The sequence below is a fragment of the Neodiprion fabricii genome, chromosome 1 (genome assembly GCF_021155785.1).
Source record: "Neodiprion fabricii isolate iyNeoFabr1 chromosome 1, iyNeoFabr1.1, whole genome shotgun sequence".
NCBI classification, from domain to species: domain Eukaryota; kingdom Metazoa; phylum Arthropoda; class Insecta; order Hymenoptera; family Diprionidae; genus Neodiprion; species Neodiprion fabricii.
The window spans coordinates 3,629,396-3,652,616 of NC_060239.1; the positions used below are offsets into that span (position 1 = coordinate 3,629,396).

Consider the following 23,221-nt stretch of genomic DNA (forward strand, 5'->3'; position numbering starts at 1 on the left):
TTCTACAACACCGATAGAATTATCTTTCTTTTTTCGTTGTTGTTAATATTGTTTCTTTTCCGATACACGACGAGGCGCCGGAGGGACAAAAACGATCAATGAAACCGCTGGATGGCGTTTATAATATATGCCAGTCGGTCAATCGGTGGCTAATAGCTCACCGCTGAAATGAAGCTATCGAGATCGGTACCGTTACGTTATAATCCTTTGGTCGAGTAACCTCCGTTCCTACTGCTGCTCCAGGCTTAGCTAGTGCCAACCTTACGTGTTCTATAAATGCCTGCCTGTGCCTAAAACTGACTTACAATTAGCTATACTGCACCACCGATCGTTAAAAGAGATTACTAATTTTTCTATCGCCCGCAGTAATTGCCTATAACATACATGTACAATGGATGTACACGCGTGACATCGTATCCTGAAAGCAAATCCTTTGAGATGAAATTTTCTTCTTTTTGCTCCTAATTCTTTGTCTTCTTTCTTTCGGTTCTCTAATTATTTTCCTTTTTTTTTTTTAGATTCATTTGGTGAATTGAAAAGAAACGAGCGCGTCTGTGTGACAGAGAGGGAGAGAGAGAGAGAGAAAGAAAGAGTATAAAGTACACCGTGATGATTGTAATGAGAGAAATTAAATTCCCGTGAAGATTGGTCGGTTTTTTTTTTTTTTTTTTTTACAATACCTGTTTCACATATTTAATCTTCGATTACTCAAATGAATGAGTGGGACAACGATTATCTACCGAATCGATTTAGGTCCATCGCTTCACTTGTGTCTATTACCCATTTATCGTTTTGAAATTACTCATTTAACCTACTCTACATATTCTCTGATTTGATTCAATCAGTTCGTTCTTTCTTTTTCCTTTTCCTTTTTTTTTTTTATTTGTCGGCAATGTAACAGCTGAATTAATCATGATTCAAGCAGATCGTAACCTCACGAAATGAATAAATAAATACATACATGAATATATAACTTGCGTCAGTCGATTTTTTGTTTAAAAAAAAAAAATTTGAAAATGTACAACAGGTATTGTAGCATGTATTTTGTGGCAGAAAGAAAAAAACAACAACAAAAACGAAGGTTATAAAAAGACAAAAATGGAGATGCTTTGACGCAATACACTGTTGTCCGTGTATATCGTATACAAATAATAACTGCACTATAATAATACGTAAGTATATATAAGCCTCGAACGAACAAAGGAAGGTCTTTTATCTCGAAATCACCGGCATTATATCTGTCATCTGGCCCAGCTGGATTCTGAATAATTACTTCAATTGTGTAATTGTCGTAGAGACAGTAGTAGATAATTAAGACATATGCAATGTATATATAATAAACAGTGGATATTATACATAATATGTTAGACCTTACATAAATATATTTTCGCAAGTTATTGTAACCGGAATCAGAGAAAAAAAATACAATAAAAATAACGCGTCAAGCAGATGATACGAGGAATTTTATCGAAATCTATAATCACTATAACTTAGGCATTTTATTATTCTCTACGTAATTCTTGGATTCCTTACGTGTCAATCAAATGGCGAGTAAAAAAGCTCTCGATGCGACACCGCTTAAAAAATCGCACGGCGGTTTTTTTCACGAACTTCAACGTTACGTTATAAACTATGGTTTCACGAAGTGGGAGATCGAAAAAGAATAAATTTTTTTTTTTTGGAAGGCGGTCTAATGATACACGCATACACATGACATTCGTACATAGAGAAAGAGAGAGAGAGAGAGAGAGAGACGCTTGAGTGGGTCGTTGACGTTTTAAAATAATGTTACATGCATACAAGTAGGTACATATTACCTACAAAATCCACGCATAGGCTAACCTATCATTCTCTTCGCAGGTACATAATATAATGATATTCGCGTTTCTGTATCCGTATATCGCACACCTACGCGCAAATTATATGCAAGACCTCCCCGCCCCCAAAACTCCTCCTCTTCCGCGTGGCGTGGTCATTCATTCAAGGAAACTTCTGTCGTACACACATTACACGCATCGTATAGACGTGCTTAACGCTTGTTCACTTGGCCAGAAAACGACAGACGTCGTTTAATATAACAAATAAAGATCAAATACCACCGCATCTAAGTGTAAGCCTGTCGAAATTTTTATGCGACACATCAATTCACAGCAGTGTTTGAAACGTTTTTGTAACTTTTATAAATAAAGGTTTAAATAGACGTTCGACGTTAATTTTACTGTGCGTAAAAATTAAACTAGTAAAATCTATCGAGGGATATTTGGTCGAAACGTTCTTGCTGATTAAATAGTGAATCATGAATCGTTGTAAAACTATAAAGTTTAAAAAATAAAAAAATAGGTCGCACAGGTCGCGATGTAGAAATCGTGATTAACCGATCTTTCGCGTCACTCCGTGTGAGTAAGAGGGTCGTCTCGTACTCCGAGTAAGCAAGACTCACAAATATTGTACCTCGGTTAGACATTATTATGTACCGTATATGAAAACAACGTATTCTGGGTATTTTAAGCTTGCTGCTGCTGTTGCTGTTCCACGATGCTAATTAAAACGAAAATTAAAACGGTCACCGAAAGAGTATATATATACATATACATATACCTACATGATAACTTTCCGTACACACGGACGTCTATATACGTAGAGTATCACGGTCCTTAAACTTTTGTTATGATATACGTTAACCCTTTCAGTCGCAGTGGAATGCTTAGCGTCCCACCTCAAAAATTTCCACATCCTAGCCCTAATCACAGTTAATTCACAACTTCAAAATAATTCGTCGCTACTTCGTAAAGCACCAAGTTTTGGCAAGGATCGTCGAATTTTGATAGTTTTTTTTTTTTTTTTTTTAATCACTCTTTATACCAGTTTTCGTCTTGTCGCTATTTCTCGGTCATGTTACTAAGAGAAAAAAGATAATCAGGGGAAAATAAACAGGGGAAAAAGTTAATTTGAAACGTACCCGTACGCGTACTATCTATTACAATATATATGTAAGTAGGACGTCTGGTGCAGAGGAGTACAATTCGAGTGATAAACGAGGCTGTCTTACGATGCTGACGTGAAACTGACGTATCCGGTGCTAGTATACGTATACATGGCCTTCGATGCATTTTCCATGTCACACCCCGTGTACAATATTATACATACGTCATTCCGCGATCTGAGTTTAATGTCGCCTTATTAATCAAACACATTGCGGAATTACGATTATAAACGCCTAAAAATTACACCCTTTCTTTTTCTTCTTCCACTTTCTTGAACGTCTCTTCTTTAATTTCTGTCAACAAATTTTCTATGTAATACGACATACAAGTCAGCGGCACGATTACAAGATTATTAAATTACAGGTATTAATTATAAATCCGAGGGCGACAGCTTTTTTGTTTTTTTTTTTTTTTTTAGTTCAATTATATATTTGCATGTAACGAGATTACAGCGTTAGCGAGACACATTTTTGTCAAAGTATTATTACGCGTGTGAGATGTCAGGAAGTGATCTCCGCGCCTTGTAGGTACAATAAATAAAACGCTAAATGTCCGTATAACGTAGTTTCATAAGCGAAATTAATTGGGCGTCTGTCGAGAGAAATGAACAGGATACTTGGGCCTTCCGTCCTGTTCGTGTGCCCAACTACATCACGTGAACCCTGACACCAAGCGTCGAGATAACCGTGCAACTTGGGCTTCGCAGGTGTCACGAGCTCAAGCTCGACCGCTTCTGATATTAACGCAAGTTGTGTAAAATACACGTATTGTAATAAACACGCGGCGAGACGTGTTAATTGCCCCCCTCGTTATAAGGAGAAATTCACAAGCTGTCGCGTTGTTAGTAAAAGAAAGAGAAATTGATACGAAAGAAGCGAGACAAATTTATCACTGCCAAGCGGTGCGGAAGATCTAAATTTCTTTTAACCGAACGGGGCGGAATTCAAATTCCGAATTTGAAAAGTTCCGAAAGCGCTTAATTAAGAATTATTTGGTGCAGGTGAAAGTTGAAGTTAAGAAATAAAACTTTGAAGAAACAACAAAGTTTCGAACGGCGGGAATGCCGAAGGCTCAAAGTTCCGAAATGCAAGATTACGATTGAGGCAAAGTTACGAAAAGTAAAGTTTCCCCGCGATAAAAATTCGGCATTTTAGAGTTGATTCAACTTGCCACCTGTTTCGTATCGCATTATTGTGTACGTTACAACACGTCTGAAAATTTTACGTAGCGTACGTCCGTTTCTCGCAGCAATCAACGAAGAAATAGGAGGCGCGAGGCGTCGACAGGAACAACCAAAGGACGAGAGTTGCATACGAAAAACGAGTCGGCCGATACAAAATGAAAGAAGATAAAAAAAAAAAAAAAAAAAAAAAGGAAGGAAGGAGGAAAAAGAGAGGAAAGAATAAAGAACCGCTCGTTTCTTCGACGCGACGTTGAATTAATACCTGACCTCTCTTCCGGTCCACTAGTCACGCGACCTTTGTTAACGTTATGCGTAAATTACTTACGACATTCGGCGAAGTAAAGAATTGAAAATCGATCAATATTTTTTTCTTTCTTTCGATCTCATTCCTTCGGCGTTTACTTGATTGATTAACATACGTTTGTATTTTTTTTTTTTTTTTTTTCATTTTTTCAACAGCCAATTAAATACCTTTACAAACGAGTTCATCAAAATTCGATATTAATTAATATCAACGCGACGTTGTATAAAAGAAAAAACAAGAAATAACAAGCTGTCTGCTGAATAAAATTACAGTAATCGCAGAGTAAAATCAAACAAATAGGTACACGGGTGGATTGATTATTTTTTGTTTTTTTTTTTTTGGAATGAAAAATTTATATCCAACCTTTCGTTAATAATTTTTTATTTTTTCACGATCTTTGAACTCCTACAGCGTTTAAGTGTTCCGTATTTTGGCGAATGTAAAAGCCGGCGTTGCAGCAACGCAGGAAGCATAAAAGCCGCTTCAGTCGCTCAACTTTACTACGTGAAGTGCATCGATCAGCTCTGATTGTGCAGAGCCTTCAATTACACTGTTATACTGTATATATACATAGCTGCAATTAAATGCGACCTCGATTAACGGTGAACGATCTTTATAGAGGAGGCGTGCTATTTATTTATACAGTAATTCTCTTCTCGCCGTTATGCTTCCTTTCATTGCAACACTTGGAATGTTTGAATTAAATTGTAAAATCCGAATTATATACGCTCAAATCATTGCGCTACAGTCGGTAAAAAAAATAAAATAAAAATATCGTCCAATTATTGGTAAAGCGATACTAAAAGTGTTATTCTATTGATATCGACACATATATCAATGATAATCATGATTACAATGATAGCAATAGGTCGTACGTACAACGCGTGTATTGAAAAACGATAACTTGAAATTACTTCCAACAACGTATACAACATTCAAAACTTCGTCAAACATTTCTTATAAAAATGAAAGATATTCGATACAATAAAAAAATATGTTGTAACTACACGTGAAGAATTAATTTCAACTAAATTGTACTCAATAAAATAAACTAGATCATATGATGAAAAGTAAATTCTCATCATGAATATTACAAATCTAATAAAATAAATATTTAATAGAATGAAAAAAAATTGAGAAAATGAATTGATTTTTCCTTGATACCACAAATCAAATATTTTTATGTAAAATGTTGACATATTTATTTTAAATTCATATTATTAAAATTTCTCTATTTAAAATAATTAAAAACTTTGGTGAAAAGATGTCAGACGGTATATTGTACGTAATACAGTTATTACAGATTGTATGAAAAATGTGAGAAAATATTATACAATCGAATTGAATGAACTTGATGCGAATTGAAGAAGGTAAAAAGTGTGTTAGAAGATTCAAATCAAAGTTATACACGTGTATACATATATATAATTAAAGAAACACGGCGTCAATATAAAGATAAGAAAAGAATTTTGGCAGCGAAGCTGTTTGAAATTTCCTTGCAATTTCCACGCGTGTTGGGATAATTTTCATTGTCGTAAAAAGTTTCCTATGTATATCCATCGCGGAGTACAAGTATCAATAATATCGTTATTACACGATTCGAAAAATCCACTCGCGGTTATAAGCGCGGTTTAAATAAATCCAGATAATACAATACGCGAGCAGGAAAGATTAGATATAAAATACCGCATTAGGTACGAAGGTGTTTTGGCACTTGAAATTTCGAGTCAATTTAACATACCTGGATCGTCATTCTCACAATCATACGATCAGCAGATCAAACCAACTCCGATAGCATCAAAACCTCAAAATAGTAAGTAACCGATCGACAGTTTCGAGTTTCCCGTATGTTCGATGGTCGATTGTCATACGCCAACAACGATAAAACACTGCAGCCGCAGATTTGAAAGTAAAATTTTTCGAATGAGAACCGAGTATGCATGTATATGTGTATTACACGTATATCTATGTATCATCTAGATACGCAGTTTCGTGAACCGATGCTTGTTACTATTCGGGCAAACGATTATACGTCGAAAAATCTGTGGAGTGACTCGGTGGATTTTTATTTATACATATATATTAAATGTGTATGAGTGTTCCTTCAAGGAAAACAAATTCAACGGTAAAATTGCTTCAAATTATACACACCTAGATATGGTTCGAGTCGATACGGCATATTAAATAGAGCATGATTGCTGCACTATTCACGCAGAAATAATACGTAAAATAAGAAGGAGAGGGAGAGAAAAGACGAAAAATACGAGTAAATTTATGAAATAAAATGTAGAGAAAACAAGGAACACGCAAAAACAGTGCAACGTGTAAGCAGAGTTTTTTTTTCAATTTGCCTCATTTTGTTTATAAAATAAAGCAATAAAATGCATACAGCCAAGGATAGGAATAAGTCAACGGTGCATAACTGCGGTTTTGATCGTGAATGATCAACGTATTTCTAATTATATACAGGTCTGTGTTCCGTACCTACAATTGTTCTGATTATCATTACGTGAAATACTAGTTGGAATTGAAAAAAAAAAGAAGTGACCTGAAAACACAATACCTATAAAATTCTTCTTACACCAACCGTAAACTTTACAATCCCATAACGACAATGAGTAATTTATTTGCAAAACAAATTTTGTCGTAGAGATAGTTAGGATTTTTCATTTCAGAAATCAATGAAAATCCTACAACGTGTAATAATAGCAACACAGACAGCGTTGGTAAGCTGTGAATAAAAGAGAGTTGAAAGAAAAAAGAAAAGAAAAATTCAAGAAAATCATTGCGAATGTAGGATAAAAGATAGATGCTGCTCATAACGAGTCGAGAAAGTATATAATTTACGAATAATATCGACATGTACGGCAGAATAATCACACGCAGCACGGCTCGATCAAGATTATATTCCGAAAAACGACGAAAGCACGACTCGCGGTGGTTAAAGTAGATTCTCATGATTTTATTTTCATTTCGCATCATATATCCGGGTATAACCTGCAGCTGTGCAAGGATAAACGAGCGGAAGTTGATAACGTCAAGTGAAACTGTTCAACCTCAGCTTCACCGTGATTATAATAATAACGAAATCGAACATCAAATGCGAGAATAATTGCATAAACGGGTGTCTAAAATCATATCAGTAATAATAATTTGGAAAAAAAATAAATAAATTTGCACTGCACTCATTAATGGTGATATTTTCAAAACCTCAATTACACGTTAAAAGAGAGAGTCAACAACGTCTTGATTATTATCTTAAATTCGATTAATTTAAAATATCAACGTGTCCCCGTGTCTTGCAGAATTTCATTTTTTGTTGCATCTATATCGAACTTATCACCGGATAAAAAATTATCCTGAGAAAGTTGTACATTTTCGAATAAAGAATATTTGAGTTGAAACAAAAACGTATCATTGCAATTAAAAAAAAAAAAAAAAAAAAAAAAACTACTCCATCCTTCACGGCATCACCAGTTACGATGCTGAATCGCGTGAAAAAAATCCTCCATCCAACTTTTGTAGGACACATTTTCCAATTGAACCATTAGGTCGGCCGAAAACGTAACGCGTCATTTAAATTGGGACACTGTATAGGTTCTTCTCAAAGAGTGCACTGCACACCACGTAACCCGCTTTCTACAAAGTTCCCGTGCGCATGATTTGACGTTCGCACGATAAGAACGCTTCACGTGCAACGCGGTAAAAACAAGGCAGAAAAAAAAAGTGCCCCCCTCATCGTCGATGATCGTTGCTTCTTTAACGAACCGAATCGCGTCACTTTTTGAACCTAAATTTAAACCGAGAAAATCTTCGCAAGCGTGTAATAGTCGCAGAAGAAGAGTGCGAAAAGCAAAACATCCGTAAAGCAAAAGCCATTTCTCTCCGCCAAGGAATTTGGTGAAAATGAACGTGAAAGGAACAATCGATACATACATATATAATTATACATATAGAACATGCATATACGATACAAAAATAACACGTGCTGTAAAATCTTGCTTATTTTAAACACAGCCAATTATGTAATTTCTTTTTTTACACGGCTCGGTATTGTAAAATTATACATAAATATTATAGTGATATTTATAGAGTACTGAGAATATCATCTGTAATAAATGTAATAATAGTGCGAAACTTTGATAGATAGAGGCATGAATTTTTATGACAACCGCGCGTGCGAATCGTGTTGTACAAATAACGCATGACGCGATTATAATTTTCTCCCATAATTATTACATTATACACACATGCACACAGATGCAAATTATAACACGTACACGGAATATCGTGGGTATAAATCCACGTAATAGTGCAGCTGCAGGATACGTTCGAATACGTGTTTGGCACGTTCCTGCAGTATTTTTCGCATAAAATTAACATATATAACCACGCTTTTATTACGCAACCGGTGAGATATCTTATACAGTATTGGAGCAGGTTTGAAATTCCGAATTTGAAAAGTTCCAAAGGCGACAAAAATTCGAATTTTTTAGCGACAAAACTTGAAGTAAAGAAATCAAACTTTGACGAAACATCAAAGTTTCGAATGCATATAATAATGCACAGAGCTGAGGGTAAGATCACGCGTGTATAACATATGCACGAACAAAGGGATCGAATTTTTGCATCTGGGTCAGGTGACAAACCTGCCATACGTGCAGGCAAATGCAGCAACTTTCCATACGATGGATGCGCGAGCGAACTGCGCCCGGCATATACAATAACGTCCAAAAATTTTCTTGGCGTAATAATACGTATGCAAAGAAAAAGAAAAAAATTATTCTAGCGTGATTCTTCCATACAATTTATCGCAATAATTGCTCACGATATTCGTGATACGATTTAAATGAGGATAATTGAAAAAATTATCGTGAGCGAAGAAAAAATGTCGATAAAAAAAAAAAAGATAAAAAAAAAACTGGTTCTATTTCAATTGTTTTAAACACAACAATTTATTATACCGTTATTAAAATTTGTTACTCGTAGAATGAACGGGTCGAATGATTTCATCTCACATGAACAAATTGAAATGAACGAAAATAAAATAAAACGATACGTCACGCGGAATTAACGGGAAGAAGAATTAATAGAATATAATATCGAATAAAAATGAGATGAGTAAGAGACGATGAAGTTTATAAAAAAAAAAAAAAAAAAGTACGTAAACGATCAATCGTCGTAGAAATATTTTGTAACACGGTTCACCAACTTGTCGATAATGTACCTACTTCAATTCACAAGTTCTTTTCTCTATGATTGTATAATAAACGATGATGATGATGATGATGATATCGAGAGCTCGAGCAGTAATCGCAGTACAGTAAATCACCATCTGACCGCGGTGATGGAAGGCGATGAATAATGTACGCGTGTTTAGAATAAACAAACCTAAATTGCTAGAGAGACAATAGAATAAATTCTACGCGCCATCACGTCGCGTCTCTCTCTCTCTCTCTCTCTCTCTCTCTCTCCCTCTGTCCCTCGGTTTAGAAGTGCAACGACTGAAGGTATTTCTCTTCGGCCATATTAATTGTTTAAATTACACACGTCCTCGATTTTCCCTTTATTTTTACTTGTCTTTACTTATCATTCATTTTACGTAGTACAATTTTTTTCCATTCACCAATCTATGTTCGTCAAGCGTTTCAATATTTATTTTTCTCTGTGTAAATGTAAATATATATATAATAAAATATATATATATAATGTAAAAGTGAAATTTCAGCAGTAGCTTTTCTCTAACGGTACGTCACATTGAACGATTACGGATAGATGCGATCTTGTACACCTTCTGCAAAAATTCCGCATTGGTTAACAGCCGTGCAACGATTTGGGCGAAACCAACGATTTTGCATACACATATTACAAGTGTAAAAATCACGTACACAGACAATTCGCAGCGAGCTGTTGGATATCGCAATTCTTTTATTTTCCCTGCTTTCTTTTATTTGTTAATAAATACGATGCAATATTACAAAAATCAATTGTACAGGTATAAGATATGATATTAAAAATGATTCTCCTATTCGAATGTCGATTTTTTTTTCTTTTTTTTTTTTGATTATTTTCGGGCAAATTTACATTCAGTATATCGGAGGCTCGTCGTCGCGGTGACGAAACTGTTTCCGAAGAAGAGCGCGAAGAACGGCGTTGTAGTACTGATCAGCGGCATCATCGACAACATCGTCATCCTCACGGCCTTCGGACAGCTGCTGCTGCTGCTGCTGTTCATTCGGATCCGCGACCTCGGATATTACGCTACTGCTTTCACTCCTACGTATAATTTATGTACAACAACGACGATGAGCACGCTAATATGTTACACATTGTACGTATACCAGGGTGTTTCGGAAAACAAAAAAAAAAAAAATGTTTGCTCCGGTCAAAGAAAAGATCCTGTGAAAAGATGAAGCGTTCTACGTTATGTGGAATACGGCGCTTAGTTGATTTTTCACTTATTTTCACACTTTTTTCAATGTATGAAGAAAAAAGTTGCAGTACTTTAATTATTATTTCTATCCTGACATTTATATTCAACCCAAAGATCACGATTCGTAATACAACGATACATCATCCGGGAATCTCATTCTCCTAAATTAAAAGTTCATATTAAATTGTAATTATTTTATGAGATTGAATTAATAATGAAAAGATCGTCAGATACACTTCTCAAACATCAACCGGAGACTTGACGTGACTAGTGTGGGTCTTTTTTGTCACGTAAATTGATATAAAAAGTTTATAAAAATGTGTAAAAGTGAAGCATCAACTAATGAGCGCGATGTTCCACATGAAGTAAAACGCTCATCTTTTGACAAGAATCTTTCCTTTAACCTAAACAAACTTTTTAGGGGTGCCACGATCTAAAATCGCTAATTATTTTTTTCTGAAACACCTTGACGTATGCGTGAAGGAAATTTCATCCATTCGACGTAATGATTATTGTTGTTATTATAGAAACGTATAGTTAAGATCGTTAAATTGGTCGAAATAAAAGAACAAAGTTAATTGCCTGCCGTAAGATTGCCATTGCAAGAAAAACCCAACAAGATATGTGTAATATTATTCATGTGCATATGTTAATATATATATATTTTTTTTTCAACCCGAGGGTAAACATAATTCAACATATTTTGTGTCAAGTTTTCAGTTTCCTCATAATCAGGTTTGTTCTAATTTCAATTAAATTTTACAACCTCGTTAGCTTATATAGAAGGTGGAACAACGTTGCGAATAATAAGCATTGAATGTTGTTTCTTTGTTAGGACAGAGAAACTATTCTGTTTACTCGTCGGCTTCAGTTCCCGGCCTCCATAAGATAGAAAGAAATATAGAACATTATATAATATATCGATGACTAATCAAATTAGCCACATTACACTTCAAGTGAATAATAATAAAATTTTGTCGACACAAATTTGTTATGTATGATAAATTATACCGTCGCAGATTCGCCCACGACTTTTATTACGCCTATCCGTCATATTTTCGTTCTCTAGTCGTCTTTCCGTTGAAAGTAAGAGTCAACGCGAGGATAGAAAAACGAGATGAAAAAAAAAAAAAAAAAAAGAAGTATGCATAAGATAATGGGTGTCGAGAAAGGATCGAAGGCTGGATGACGGCCTCAACTTTTGCCACATAAGCAAACATGAATTACATGCGAAACATATACATAAGGAAGATCGCAAATGTAGATAATAAATGTGTAAGACGCGAGAGGGAAATTACTCACTGAATTGATGTGTCAATAGGTTTGTGAATTAATTATAGCTCACCTAAATTAATGCGAAATAACTAAATCAATGAGAATTAACTATGAGCAAATAACTGATTTACGAGAAATTGAGTGAAGTTTATTTAAATTAGTTTCGATTCGTGCCGGAATTATTTGTTTACGGAGAAAAAAAATATAAAAGATTGGATTGAAATTTTTCGAAACTCACTTGAATTAGAATCGATTATCGAGAATTATCGAGTAAAAAATTGAATTTTGTGAATTGAAACGAATTAGGTTCGTTCAAAGAATTTTATCTGATTAAAAAAAATTTCAGTTGAATTACTGAATTAATTTAAATTAATTTAACTCGAAAAATTATTATCTCACTCAAATCTGCATTTATTTCTCCCTCGATACGACAAGGACTATGAAATACTCAAACGCATAATAAACGATAGCATTTTTATCAGTACTTATAAGCCTGTGCACAATAATATAGCAATAGAAAAATGAACGGTTTATTATATGAACTATAGCGGAGGAGGTTGGAAAATTTCCGCACCGAAAACAATATTCTATTTTACATGCTGCAGTATGATTTGAAAACGAAATGCATCACACGTTACCAATTGGAGTCGCTGCCACGTCTGTTACAATCAATCTTCTCGATCAATTAATTTTTCAATTAGTCTGTAACAACGTCGACAACAAAGTCTAAGTCACGGGGTCAGTTATATATAAGTATATTTATATAAATCTGGCCTGCTCTGCAACTCCGTGAACGTTTACGCGAAACGGAGCAGAAATTTTACGGTACTAAAAGGAAAAGAATTCGTATTATTCTTCCCATTCTTCTTTCTTTCGCGATTTTTATCTAACGCGAATGAATTCGGTAAGGATATATAAGACCGAGATTATCGACTAATTAAAAAAGTGCGAAAAAAAAAGTTTCAATTTATTTCTCGATCATTACGCGAAATGTTAACGACGACTAAAAAAAAAAAAAAAAGAAAAAAGATGTTCAACAATGTCGATGAGAAGTTTAATTTCGCTGATAATCAATACCATTCGAGATAGCCCCATCGTATGTTAGTTTTTTTTTTTTTTTTTTTTTTTTTTTCAGGCGTATGTTGAATCCACGCAACAAAGCTTGCGGAGCATAATATATTACATCGAGGGGCTTCTCGATACAGATATCGATCATTCGCCATTTACGATTTGTTTTACATCCTTCCTTGTAATAAAAATATTCCGCCTTAAATATGAAATGAGTAAAATCATTCGGACGACGATACCAACGATAATATTGTTTTCAAATACCAAGTAACAATAATTAATTAATAAAGTAAACCGTCGAAAATACGATTGCAAATAAAATTGTAAAAAATAAAAGAAAATCCGACTGTATAAAAAAAATTGCAGATCCTAATTGATTGTACGATTATTTTTCTTTCTATTTTTTTTCCCGTTTTTCTACAATCCCAAGTATACATAAATTAAATACATCGACGAAAAGTATACTACAGGTATTTGGATATTTATATATACTACGCTGTGCGGTCTGGGGGAGAAAAGAAGCCATAATAAAACGGTATACACGAAGGTAAATCAGGGTGTATCGAGTGATACGTTAACCGACACCCTCTGAGGTTTACGTTTTTTTTTTCTTCTTCTTCTTCTTCTTCTATTTTTAAATACTTTTCTCTCTATTTTGCTGTCGGAATAATACAATACTATTTATAACAAACGACGCACGGTACGAGTAGCTATGGCAGGTAAATATAAGGCGGTGTGCAACATCTGTTTATGGTCATCGGAACCTTACGCGAAGACAAGCCTCGATGGCCGCGGCGGTTCCTTCTACCGTAAATCCGCTTAATTAAATCTTAAGGAGGTTGCGCTGTTATAATACCGCTAGAAAAAAAACCTCCACCACGGTCCGCGTTATAAATACATTATACGTATTACAAATTCGCACAGAGTATAATGTATAATAACGCGTAATGTATATGTGCGTTATGCCGGAGAGCGACTTTGGCCGTATAATTTAAATCTCAAAACTTCGCAACGTCCAGCAGCTAAAAAACTTATTAGGTATAATCATGATAATCTGTCGACTATACGTAATGCAGGTATAATGATACTACATTTTATTCAAAATAAAATTTCTCCACATCATCAATTCATTCGTCGGTGAAGAAGAAAATTCAAAAAATTTTCCATGTTATGAAAATTTTATATAATTTTTACGTAGTATGGTTAGAAAAAAAAGAAGGCAAAGAATTTAGAGAATTAAACGCGTCAATTAGATAGAAATAATGAAGGCTAGTCATTATATACGTTACAGGAAACAAAAGGTTGGATATTACAAGTATATAGAAATATGTAAAGTCCGAAATCCACTGTCAACTATTTTGCCCCTGGACATAAAATTAAAAATATCCGCATAATGAGATTTAAACGTAGGGAGAAACGTTGGAAAAATCCAATCGTGGCACACATCGAATAATCTATCGGCAAGTTTCAACAATTTTTCATCGAAAATGATTGATACATAATATAAATAAGCTTTGTATAATAATTTGAGAGAAAGGCTATCCTGCCGCATTGTTAGACCCTAATTTCCTCCTTTCTCCCGTCCTTCCTGAATTATACATAATCTGAACAAATATACATATATACATATGGTATACATGTACTAGTTTTGAGGGTGTAATCGTGCAGGGCTGACAAGGCTTGCAAAGCTGCCTTCGGGTTGGATATGATAAAACTCCGCAGTGTTTCAGGAATCTATATAACCAGGTAAAACATCAAAATCCATACTTCGTGCCAGGCCCCTAGTCGTCACGAACGGAATCTTGATACTTCGGGAGTACAAGTACGCGACCCGGGTACCCGGACACGACCATCGCCTACACATATATACCTATAATACGTATATATTATATAACACGCGAATTCGCTGCTAATCGTCGTTGTAACTGTGCAGAATATCGCGGAACAAAATTTTCCAAATTATCACAAGTAGGTCCCACCATTTTTCTAATTTTTACGGCCAGAAAACATAAAAAACAAAACCACGGATGAAATTTTGCGTATACCATTAGCAATTTATTCTCGTGCATTGATAAATATATCATCAGGTTAACGCGTGTTAAATAAATCCTACATTTCTGTACTGACTTTGGTAAGAATTAATTATTCCAGCATTGCAACGTAAAAAGAATAAATTTCAGTCAATTAATTGAAGGTATGGTATTATTATTTTACTCGTGATTCAGCGCAATGATACTTCAAAGTGAACAGAAAAGAGAGAAATTGTAATTAATAATGCACTCTTATAGATAATACGATTTTTTTTGAAACGAGTTGAATTGATTCTAACTAATAAACAATCATTCTGAGGCACGCGTTTGTAATAATGCAAAATTGCAGAACCCGATATCTTCGCTACTTATCCACCACCTCACCTCACATCATGCGTTAGACTTTATCTAGACACCGAACGAACGACGAGACGAATGAGTCAGACACGAGAATATCGCGTAATAGCCACGTGGTAGTAACGAAGGTGTGTGAGAATCTAGCGTTGAATTCGTTTCAGCGAATAAAACGGGATTTTTGCAATTACCTACCAACCTGAGTAATATAAATAATAAACAAGCGTGCGACTCTGGAATTCTGCTCTCTTCGTTGGTGGAGAAAATAAAAAAAAAAATTAAAAAATGTAAAACTGTGGAAATACACTTTTAAAAAACGATAATATTCTCCGAATGATTACGACGATAACGCGACTACCAATATAGCTAGTACATACGTTAATATAATATGCTCTAAATTACGGAAGAAATGACTTTCAAAGTTGTTTAACGATCTCGTCAGCAGTGGCTATGTGATATCTTTGAAAGTAATAAAAAGCCTAATTCGTACGGCTCACTTCCGGCGCTGATTGCCATCGGTATTATAAACGACGGTGAAAGCTAGCGAGGATTCCCAGCCGTGCCATGATATTGTCAACAATAATAATCGTTGACAATGTTATATTACCTACACATTATACAATGCAAGGATACGATGTAAAATGAAATTTCACTCTCCGCGACGTATATATGTATATTATTTTATTTTACACATATATGTGGAGCATTCAACTTCAGTCCAACAGGTCACGGATTTCACCCCAATTCGGTCGAAAATGGTATCTCGATTTTTCCAAATTTTTCCGCCATTTTGGAAACCTGTGGCGACCCGAAACATCCTTTAAATAAAGATGGATATTTTTACAATCGATGAAACGTTTTCAACTACTCTTGAAACACATGCAAAAGCGTCGTTATTCAAAAATGGATAGAGAATGCTGAATATTTTTTAATTGATAAATACACGAATACAAAATAAAAATACAAACAAAGAGAAAACCTATTCAGCAATTTCATTCCATTTTTGAATCACGATGAAAAGATGTGTTTTAGAGTACCCGATGTTATAAAAAAAAATTTCAACGATTTTAAGAATCTCCATTTTCATGTAAAGGATATTTATCGCGAGATTTTTCAAAAATTAGAGACAACATTTTTTTACCGAAGCAAACCAAAAAATCCATTCGACATCAAAATTCGAGGGGGTGAAGTCCATGACCCGTCGACTTGACGGGGAATGCTCCATATATATATATACCCACACCTTTATAGTTTAATAAGTTTTTTTTCCGTTCAGCCAAAGTCGAAGAAAACGAAATATATTCATTGCATAATATACGCGATAATAATGACTCGGTGCAGATCTTATTTGCAATTAGGCCACGATCAAATTTATTTTTCTTTTTTTTCTTTTGCGCTACGCGTATTATTCCCGTCACCGTTCATAAGCCACTCTCGTATCTCTCGTGTCCAGTTATTGCTCGAAACCATTTCCGCCCGTGCTGGATTACCTGCACTATATGAGGATAGGTAGTTCGGTATGATAATAATAACAATAACAACAATAATAATAATAATAATATAACCTGATATAGTTGCAAATGTAAACCAACAACCGCATATACATACATATATGAATATACCGTTACTCGTACCTTTCAGCGCGTATAAAATGTGCGCGATTATTAAAAGTTCTATATATACATGTATAATTACATATTTTCGACATCTCTCAAAACTATCATTCTCTTCTTACTCCACAACGTAATCATCGTGTACAGCACATATTTATATATATATATATATATATTTTATATCACCTAAACTTTTCGATTTAGCAATATGTTTTAACATTTCTTTCTTTATTTTTTTTGGTTCATTTCTCGTATTGTTTTACCGTCTTGTTTCGACAAGTATACATACATATACGTAGATGACCGCGTTATATTGCATAAAAATATGTTATACATTCGCATGTGTAACATGTGTGTGCCTACCCATGTGTTCACCTACACGTAGACGGTAGAGTATTATTCGCGGTTCGAAACGCAAAGAGAAACCGCATCGCATGCATGGCTCGCTTACTCGCGGTGTCATGACAGCGGCGATCGTCGCGAAAATCGAGCAGTCGCATACGTGATAGTATTCGTACAAACGAGGACCAAAAGTATCAACGCGCGTTCGTGTGCGTGCGTCAGAGTATCGGATTGCAATTTGACTCGAGGAGACGACGGATGCACACGCATTTATTGCTGCGTGAATACGCGCAACGCGGAAGAATCGCATGCGACGTCTACGTCGACGAGAAAAGAGAAAAAGATAGAAAAGACAGTGGATATGTATATCAGAGAAAGAGAAACTGGAGCGTGCGAATTGTCGCCTGTCTGAGTGCGCTTTTTTTTCAATTACTTCTTCCTTCGCGCCACACTCGCAAAATCGAAACTTAAACTTTAATCGTGATGAAAAGTAGTCGTATACGATTAATATGGTTGAAACGCTGTAATCTGTATCGCGAATTTATAAAAATAATAATAACAGAATATAATGGAATGTAATAGAGAATCAGTGGGGTATAAAAGCCTGTGAGTCTCCTAATAAAGAAAATGAGAGACATCCGCAACCATCTATCAACGACATCGATATCAGTAGTGGTAAAAAATGGAAGACTCGTGTTCTTTCTTTTTTACTCAAAGTTACCACGAATCGCACATCGTTTCATATTCCTTCCGCCGTTCTCCGGGGACTCCAGAAATATATAGATACACAGGCTCAAAGTTGATCCTAACGCAGGTCCTGCTGCAGGAACCCGACCAATTCGCTCTCTCTCTCTCTGAACTCTGTTTTGTGGTCTACGGTCTCCATCAAGATACGGTGTACGTTTTCACAAGGAACATGATCACTCGGCGCGATTACTTCGAAAAACCTGACTCCCTTTTTTTACCATTGAAATCAATAAAGTCAGCCAACTAACTAACAATAAGATTATTTGTTCCCTCACTGCAGCTGGTTGAAGGCATTTTTGTATCCTCATACTGTTATGGAAATGCTGAGACCAGAATAGGATGACGGCATTTACGGAAGATTTGTGAGATTGAAGTTAGTAAAGTTACTGTAACAATCAACGTTTAGGGAAAATTGTCGCTTTGTACCTTTAGGATTGTCTGCTGATATATTCAGTAAATCTTGATAAAAAAAAATTATAGTTATAATTTGATCACTGATCCTCTGCAGTCTTTTTTGATTGCTAATATCTTCCAATATTTGCCACAAGAATTAACCACCTTTGCAGGTAATGATCAGGTTCAACGCAATGTCTACGCTTACCCGACTGTTCCAATGATTGAGCCGTTTCTTTCTACTTCACGGCGACTTTCGGCTCTATTTTGGGTCACGTTCGGTTCGACACGTGACTCCTCCGATTGTTGAGGGTAAATAAAATGATCCGATCGGATTTCAGGGGCGTCACGAGTTCGTCTATCCAACTGCACGTGGACCTCGGCTCTAAGTATAGTACATAAGTGAGAGCCGTTGACTTGCCGCGAGAATGATTGAACAAATAAAGGCGTTTAATCGATATCGCTACATAACGAATTATTAAACAAATTCGCACCCTTCCAAATTAGCTGCGTCCATGACATCAAATTCATCGGCAACGATCATCGTGCTTGTATCATTTCCCGAACTTCTCTGTCGAACACGAGGATTTGTAATAGTGACCGTGGATGAAATCAAGGGAATTGTAGTCGCGGAATTTCCGATAACTACGTCATCCATCGCCATCGCTGTTATTAATCAAAAACCGTCACGGGTTTAACGCACGAGTATATCAGCGTATGGATCTCGCATTTATGTAGAATACAGTACCAAAGAAAGAAACAATTTTTTAAAATAAAAGAAGTAGACAAATTTGGACATCCAATTACGTAACGTAAAATAAATTTTATACATATTTCATTTACTCGACGACCGCAACAGCGGCGGTCCAACAGCATCGTCGAGAATTACGGGTGTCGTCTTAGAAATTTCGGATAATTTTTCCGCCACCGCAGCAACACGTTCGTCTACATTTTTATTATCATAATCCTCGTTGTACGGACGCTGTGATCTCTGATCAAAGTCTATAATTATCGTTGTACCAGGGCGATTATTGATCGATTAACTTGATTATCAACAAATATAATAATGATAATGATAATTACGCACCCGACGCAATTCCCCCGTTTTCGGAAATCACGGGAAAGGGTTCGACCGATGAAACGACGACAATTTGCTCCTCGGTTTTAACGTTTCTCTGACTGCTTTTAAACCTCATCAACCGTCTGAAGTGGCTACCGATACTCGACATTCTGGATGGAACTCGGCTCGAATAATTTGTCCGAGATTCGTTGGAGACCGATGATGAGCCGGTCTTCACGGTATTCGAAGAACCGATCGAAGTCTCTTCTGGTTCTTTGCTGCCAGGGCCGATAATTATGCGATTCCGTGAAAGAAACTTTGAGAGACGAAAGAATCCTTTTCCCTCTTTACTGTTCCCGCGGCTCCTACTCTTATCATTATTATTATTACTCTCCTGCGGGCAGTAATGAAACGACGATGACGACGATAAAGACACAGGCAGTGTAAAATATACAATTAACAACCTTCGATCCGTTCGCAATATTGATTAATGAATACCTTAGAATCTGATGATTTTGAATGATTTTCTGCAAACCGATCGGCCTCGGCAGCAATGTCCGATAATACTCCCGTTGATTCTAACGATAGAGTTTCGGGAATTCCGACGATTTTTGGAGAAATTTTATCCCCTGGGTGAAGGGGGAGCGTTTCCTTGTCGCTCATGACGGCGAGGATGATAACGGGAGAGGGGGGAGGGATTTAATTGATCGAAAACTAGCGCGGAGAGTTGGAATCTTGGTTGGAGGTTGGAAACTGAAAATTTTGACAATTCATCGCTTCACGACAAAAGACCGCCGACTGCTTTTGTCGCTTGAAAAATCATCGATGACTATCGATCTCACGTTTCCGTAGTTCATAAATTGAAACACGTACAAATCGAAGGCTTTTAATCTAATAATTTACATGCGTTCTCGAGAGTTCGTTTATGCATCGCCCCTCCTCCTCATCTCTCGTCTGCTGCAGCTAATTACGGCTCGTGTCTTTCGTCAACGAGTTTATAAAGTCTGTTGCAAGTTTTACGCGTCCTTCGAGAGCCTTTTACAACAGACTTTAAATACGGGGCTGGATGCTTTACGATATTAACTTCACCGGTGTCTCGGCGGCATATATTTTTTAAAACATTAAAAATTCACACTTGTAATGCAAACTTTTCGTCGGAGGTAATCGAGATCAACGCAACGGTATTCTTTCGTATAACGTACTGACGTTCGGACGATAAGTTACGCAAATTAATATACACCGTGTGCATGCCGTATTAAATTCCGTGCGACTTTTCACCCGGTTTTTACCTCTCCGTGTGTCCTGGACAATAGCGGTCGTGACTCAAGAGACGGGATTTGTGACGTAAGAAAGCAGTTGCCTGCCTAGTTTCATATCGAGAGACAAAACTATCGTAGCAGTCGAGCCACGTGAAACGAACGAACGAAACGACGACGAATAACCAGGTGTTGAAAGCTGTCGAATCGTACGTGCCGAATGTCAACCACACCGCGATGTATGCATCGAAGCCGGAAAATGAACCGACTAGAAATGTATCAATAGCGATAAAATATGTACATAAGTACATACAATCATCTGACTTCCGGAGCCCAAATAGCGTCGATAACAACGGCTGAGATAATAAGAATGATAATAAAGGCAAATCCGCGTTGTGCGGTGTTAAACAAAAAATGCACACACACACACTCGCATACATAGATCGTACCACATTCGAAGAGACAATGAATCGAGGATAGAAATGAAGGGGGGGATGAATACTCACCGGATATGCGTACGGTGCACAGGCTACGTAGAATCCTCTGTTCATAATCGGTACTCCAAAAACCGTGATAAAATCCAGTCGTCGATGGTTTCGATTGTAAGAAGAACGGCGTCGAGGCGACAAGTCCGTACGTCAAAACAGAACCAGCGCCATCTTAAGCCTGTTGCAAGGTCGTCAATCTGTCAGTTGTCCGATCGTCGGGGCTGCTGAGTAATTGGTAAAACTAATCGGTAGGTATCGCCGATCGGTCGTATTGCGATTATAATAAACTGGCGTCAGGACGGCGTTTTCGACGGTTTAAAATAACGGTTCAAACGGCGCGTCGCAAACGATTATCACTTTCACAGCAGGTACGATTCACACGATACGTCGTCGTCGTCGTCGTTGTCGTCGAGTGTTAAAAGCACAGATTTCGGTCTGTCATTCGAGGACGCTCTTGGTTCGAAACGGTTCGATAAGGTAAACAAGAAAGGATCGCAAATAACGCCGTTCGTCGCGAACGTCGGGCATCTTTGACGGAGCATAGAAACACTCCGCGAGATCACACGATTGCTTATTGACCACGCGAATCCCCCCCTTGCCTCTTCCGCCCTTTACTCCATTTTAATTCACCACTGTATTAATGGAATAAAAAAGGTAGAGCCGTGACTCTTTCGGTCACTCCTCTCGTATCGCGAACCTTGGCGATTGTCACTGCCTCGCTGCTGCCACGGCACTGTTTCTGACTGCCCGGCATTTACTCGAAACTTGGCACCTCGGCCGTATTACCAATCGCGAGGAACGTCGCTTCAACGTCGCGACACTCGCTGGACTACGCCATTTTCGCCGAGAACATCCGTCGCTCCTTCTATCTCTCTCTGTCTGTTTTTTTTCTCTTTCTCGCTCGCTCGTTCTCGGTCGCGACGCGCACCGTCACGACGTCACTCGTTCACTGCCGCCACCCGTCACGCGAATGTAGATTTGCGAACGTCGCCCCACCGCCGACCGTGCTGCCACCACTCGACTTTCTTCGCCGCGTCGGTAACGTCGAAATTCCTCCTTCCGACCGTCGGGTGAACCCACGGCTTTCGCCTTTTGTTTTTCTTTTCGAATAATCGAATATGACTCTTGGAGAAGCCTAAACTTAAACATAAAATATTATGAATTCCAATCCAATTTCTCACTTACAGGCTTGGCTTAATATTATATACAGAAAAAGCATGCTGTTTTCATAATTGTGACAAACAGTACGTAGGTATCTGGCACTGATAATCGGTGATGACGTGCCGCGGCTTTCACCTTTACACATAGAATGAACGTGCCTGCAAAAGGTAAATTCAAACGGATGATTTGATAATGCGGGGCTCCATCGTGTTCTTTCTTTTTCTCTTATTTTTGTCATACACTTGCACTTCTAATGTTACAACGGCATTAATTTGTTAGCAATTATCGCCTACAGTTTCAGCTTCGATTAGTACTGCAAATTAATTGGTTCACTGGCAAATAATACCAGTAGACTGAAACCGAGTTTTCAGTTTGAATAGGAAAACCTGTACAGGCGTTTATTGTCATTACTTAGGTCATGTTCTGTTATAGATACATGAATGATGAACGATCAGTGTAATCGTTCGATAAACGTACAATTTCTTCTCCCGGTGGTTCTATATTGAAATTTGAATAGGTCTGAATCCAGG

General features: G+C 36.8%; 1 protein-coding gene across 1 annotated transcript in view; it reads right to left on the bottom strand.

Moving 5' to 3' along the window:
• LOC124187969 (extracellular matrix-binding protein ebh) overlaps positions 1–22,481 on the bottom strand; it is a 62,251-nt gene extending 39,770 nt beyond the window's left edge. The window contains exon 1 of the mRNA XM_046580183.1: positions 21,549–22,481. Within this exon, the coding sequence (XP_046436139.1) occupies positions 21,549–21,593 (45 nt within the window). The 5' untranslated portion in view covers positions 21,594–22,481. The remainder of the gene's footprint in view (positions 1–21,548) is intronic.
• Between the last annotated feature and the right edge of the window lie 740 nt (positions 22,482–23,221).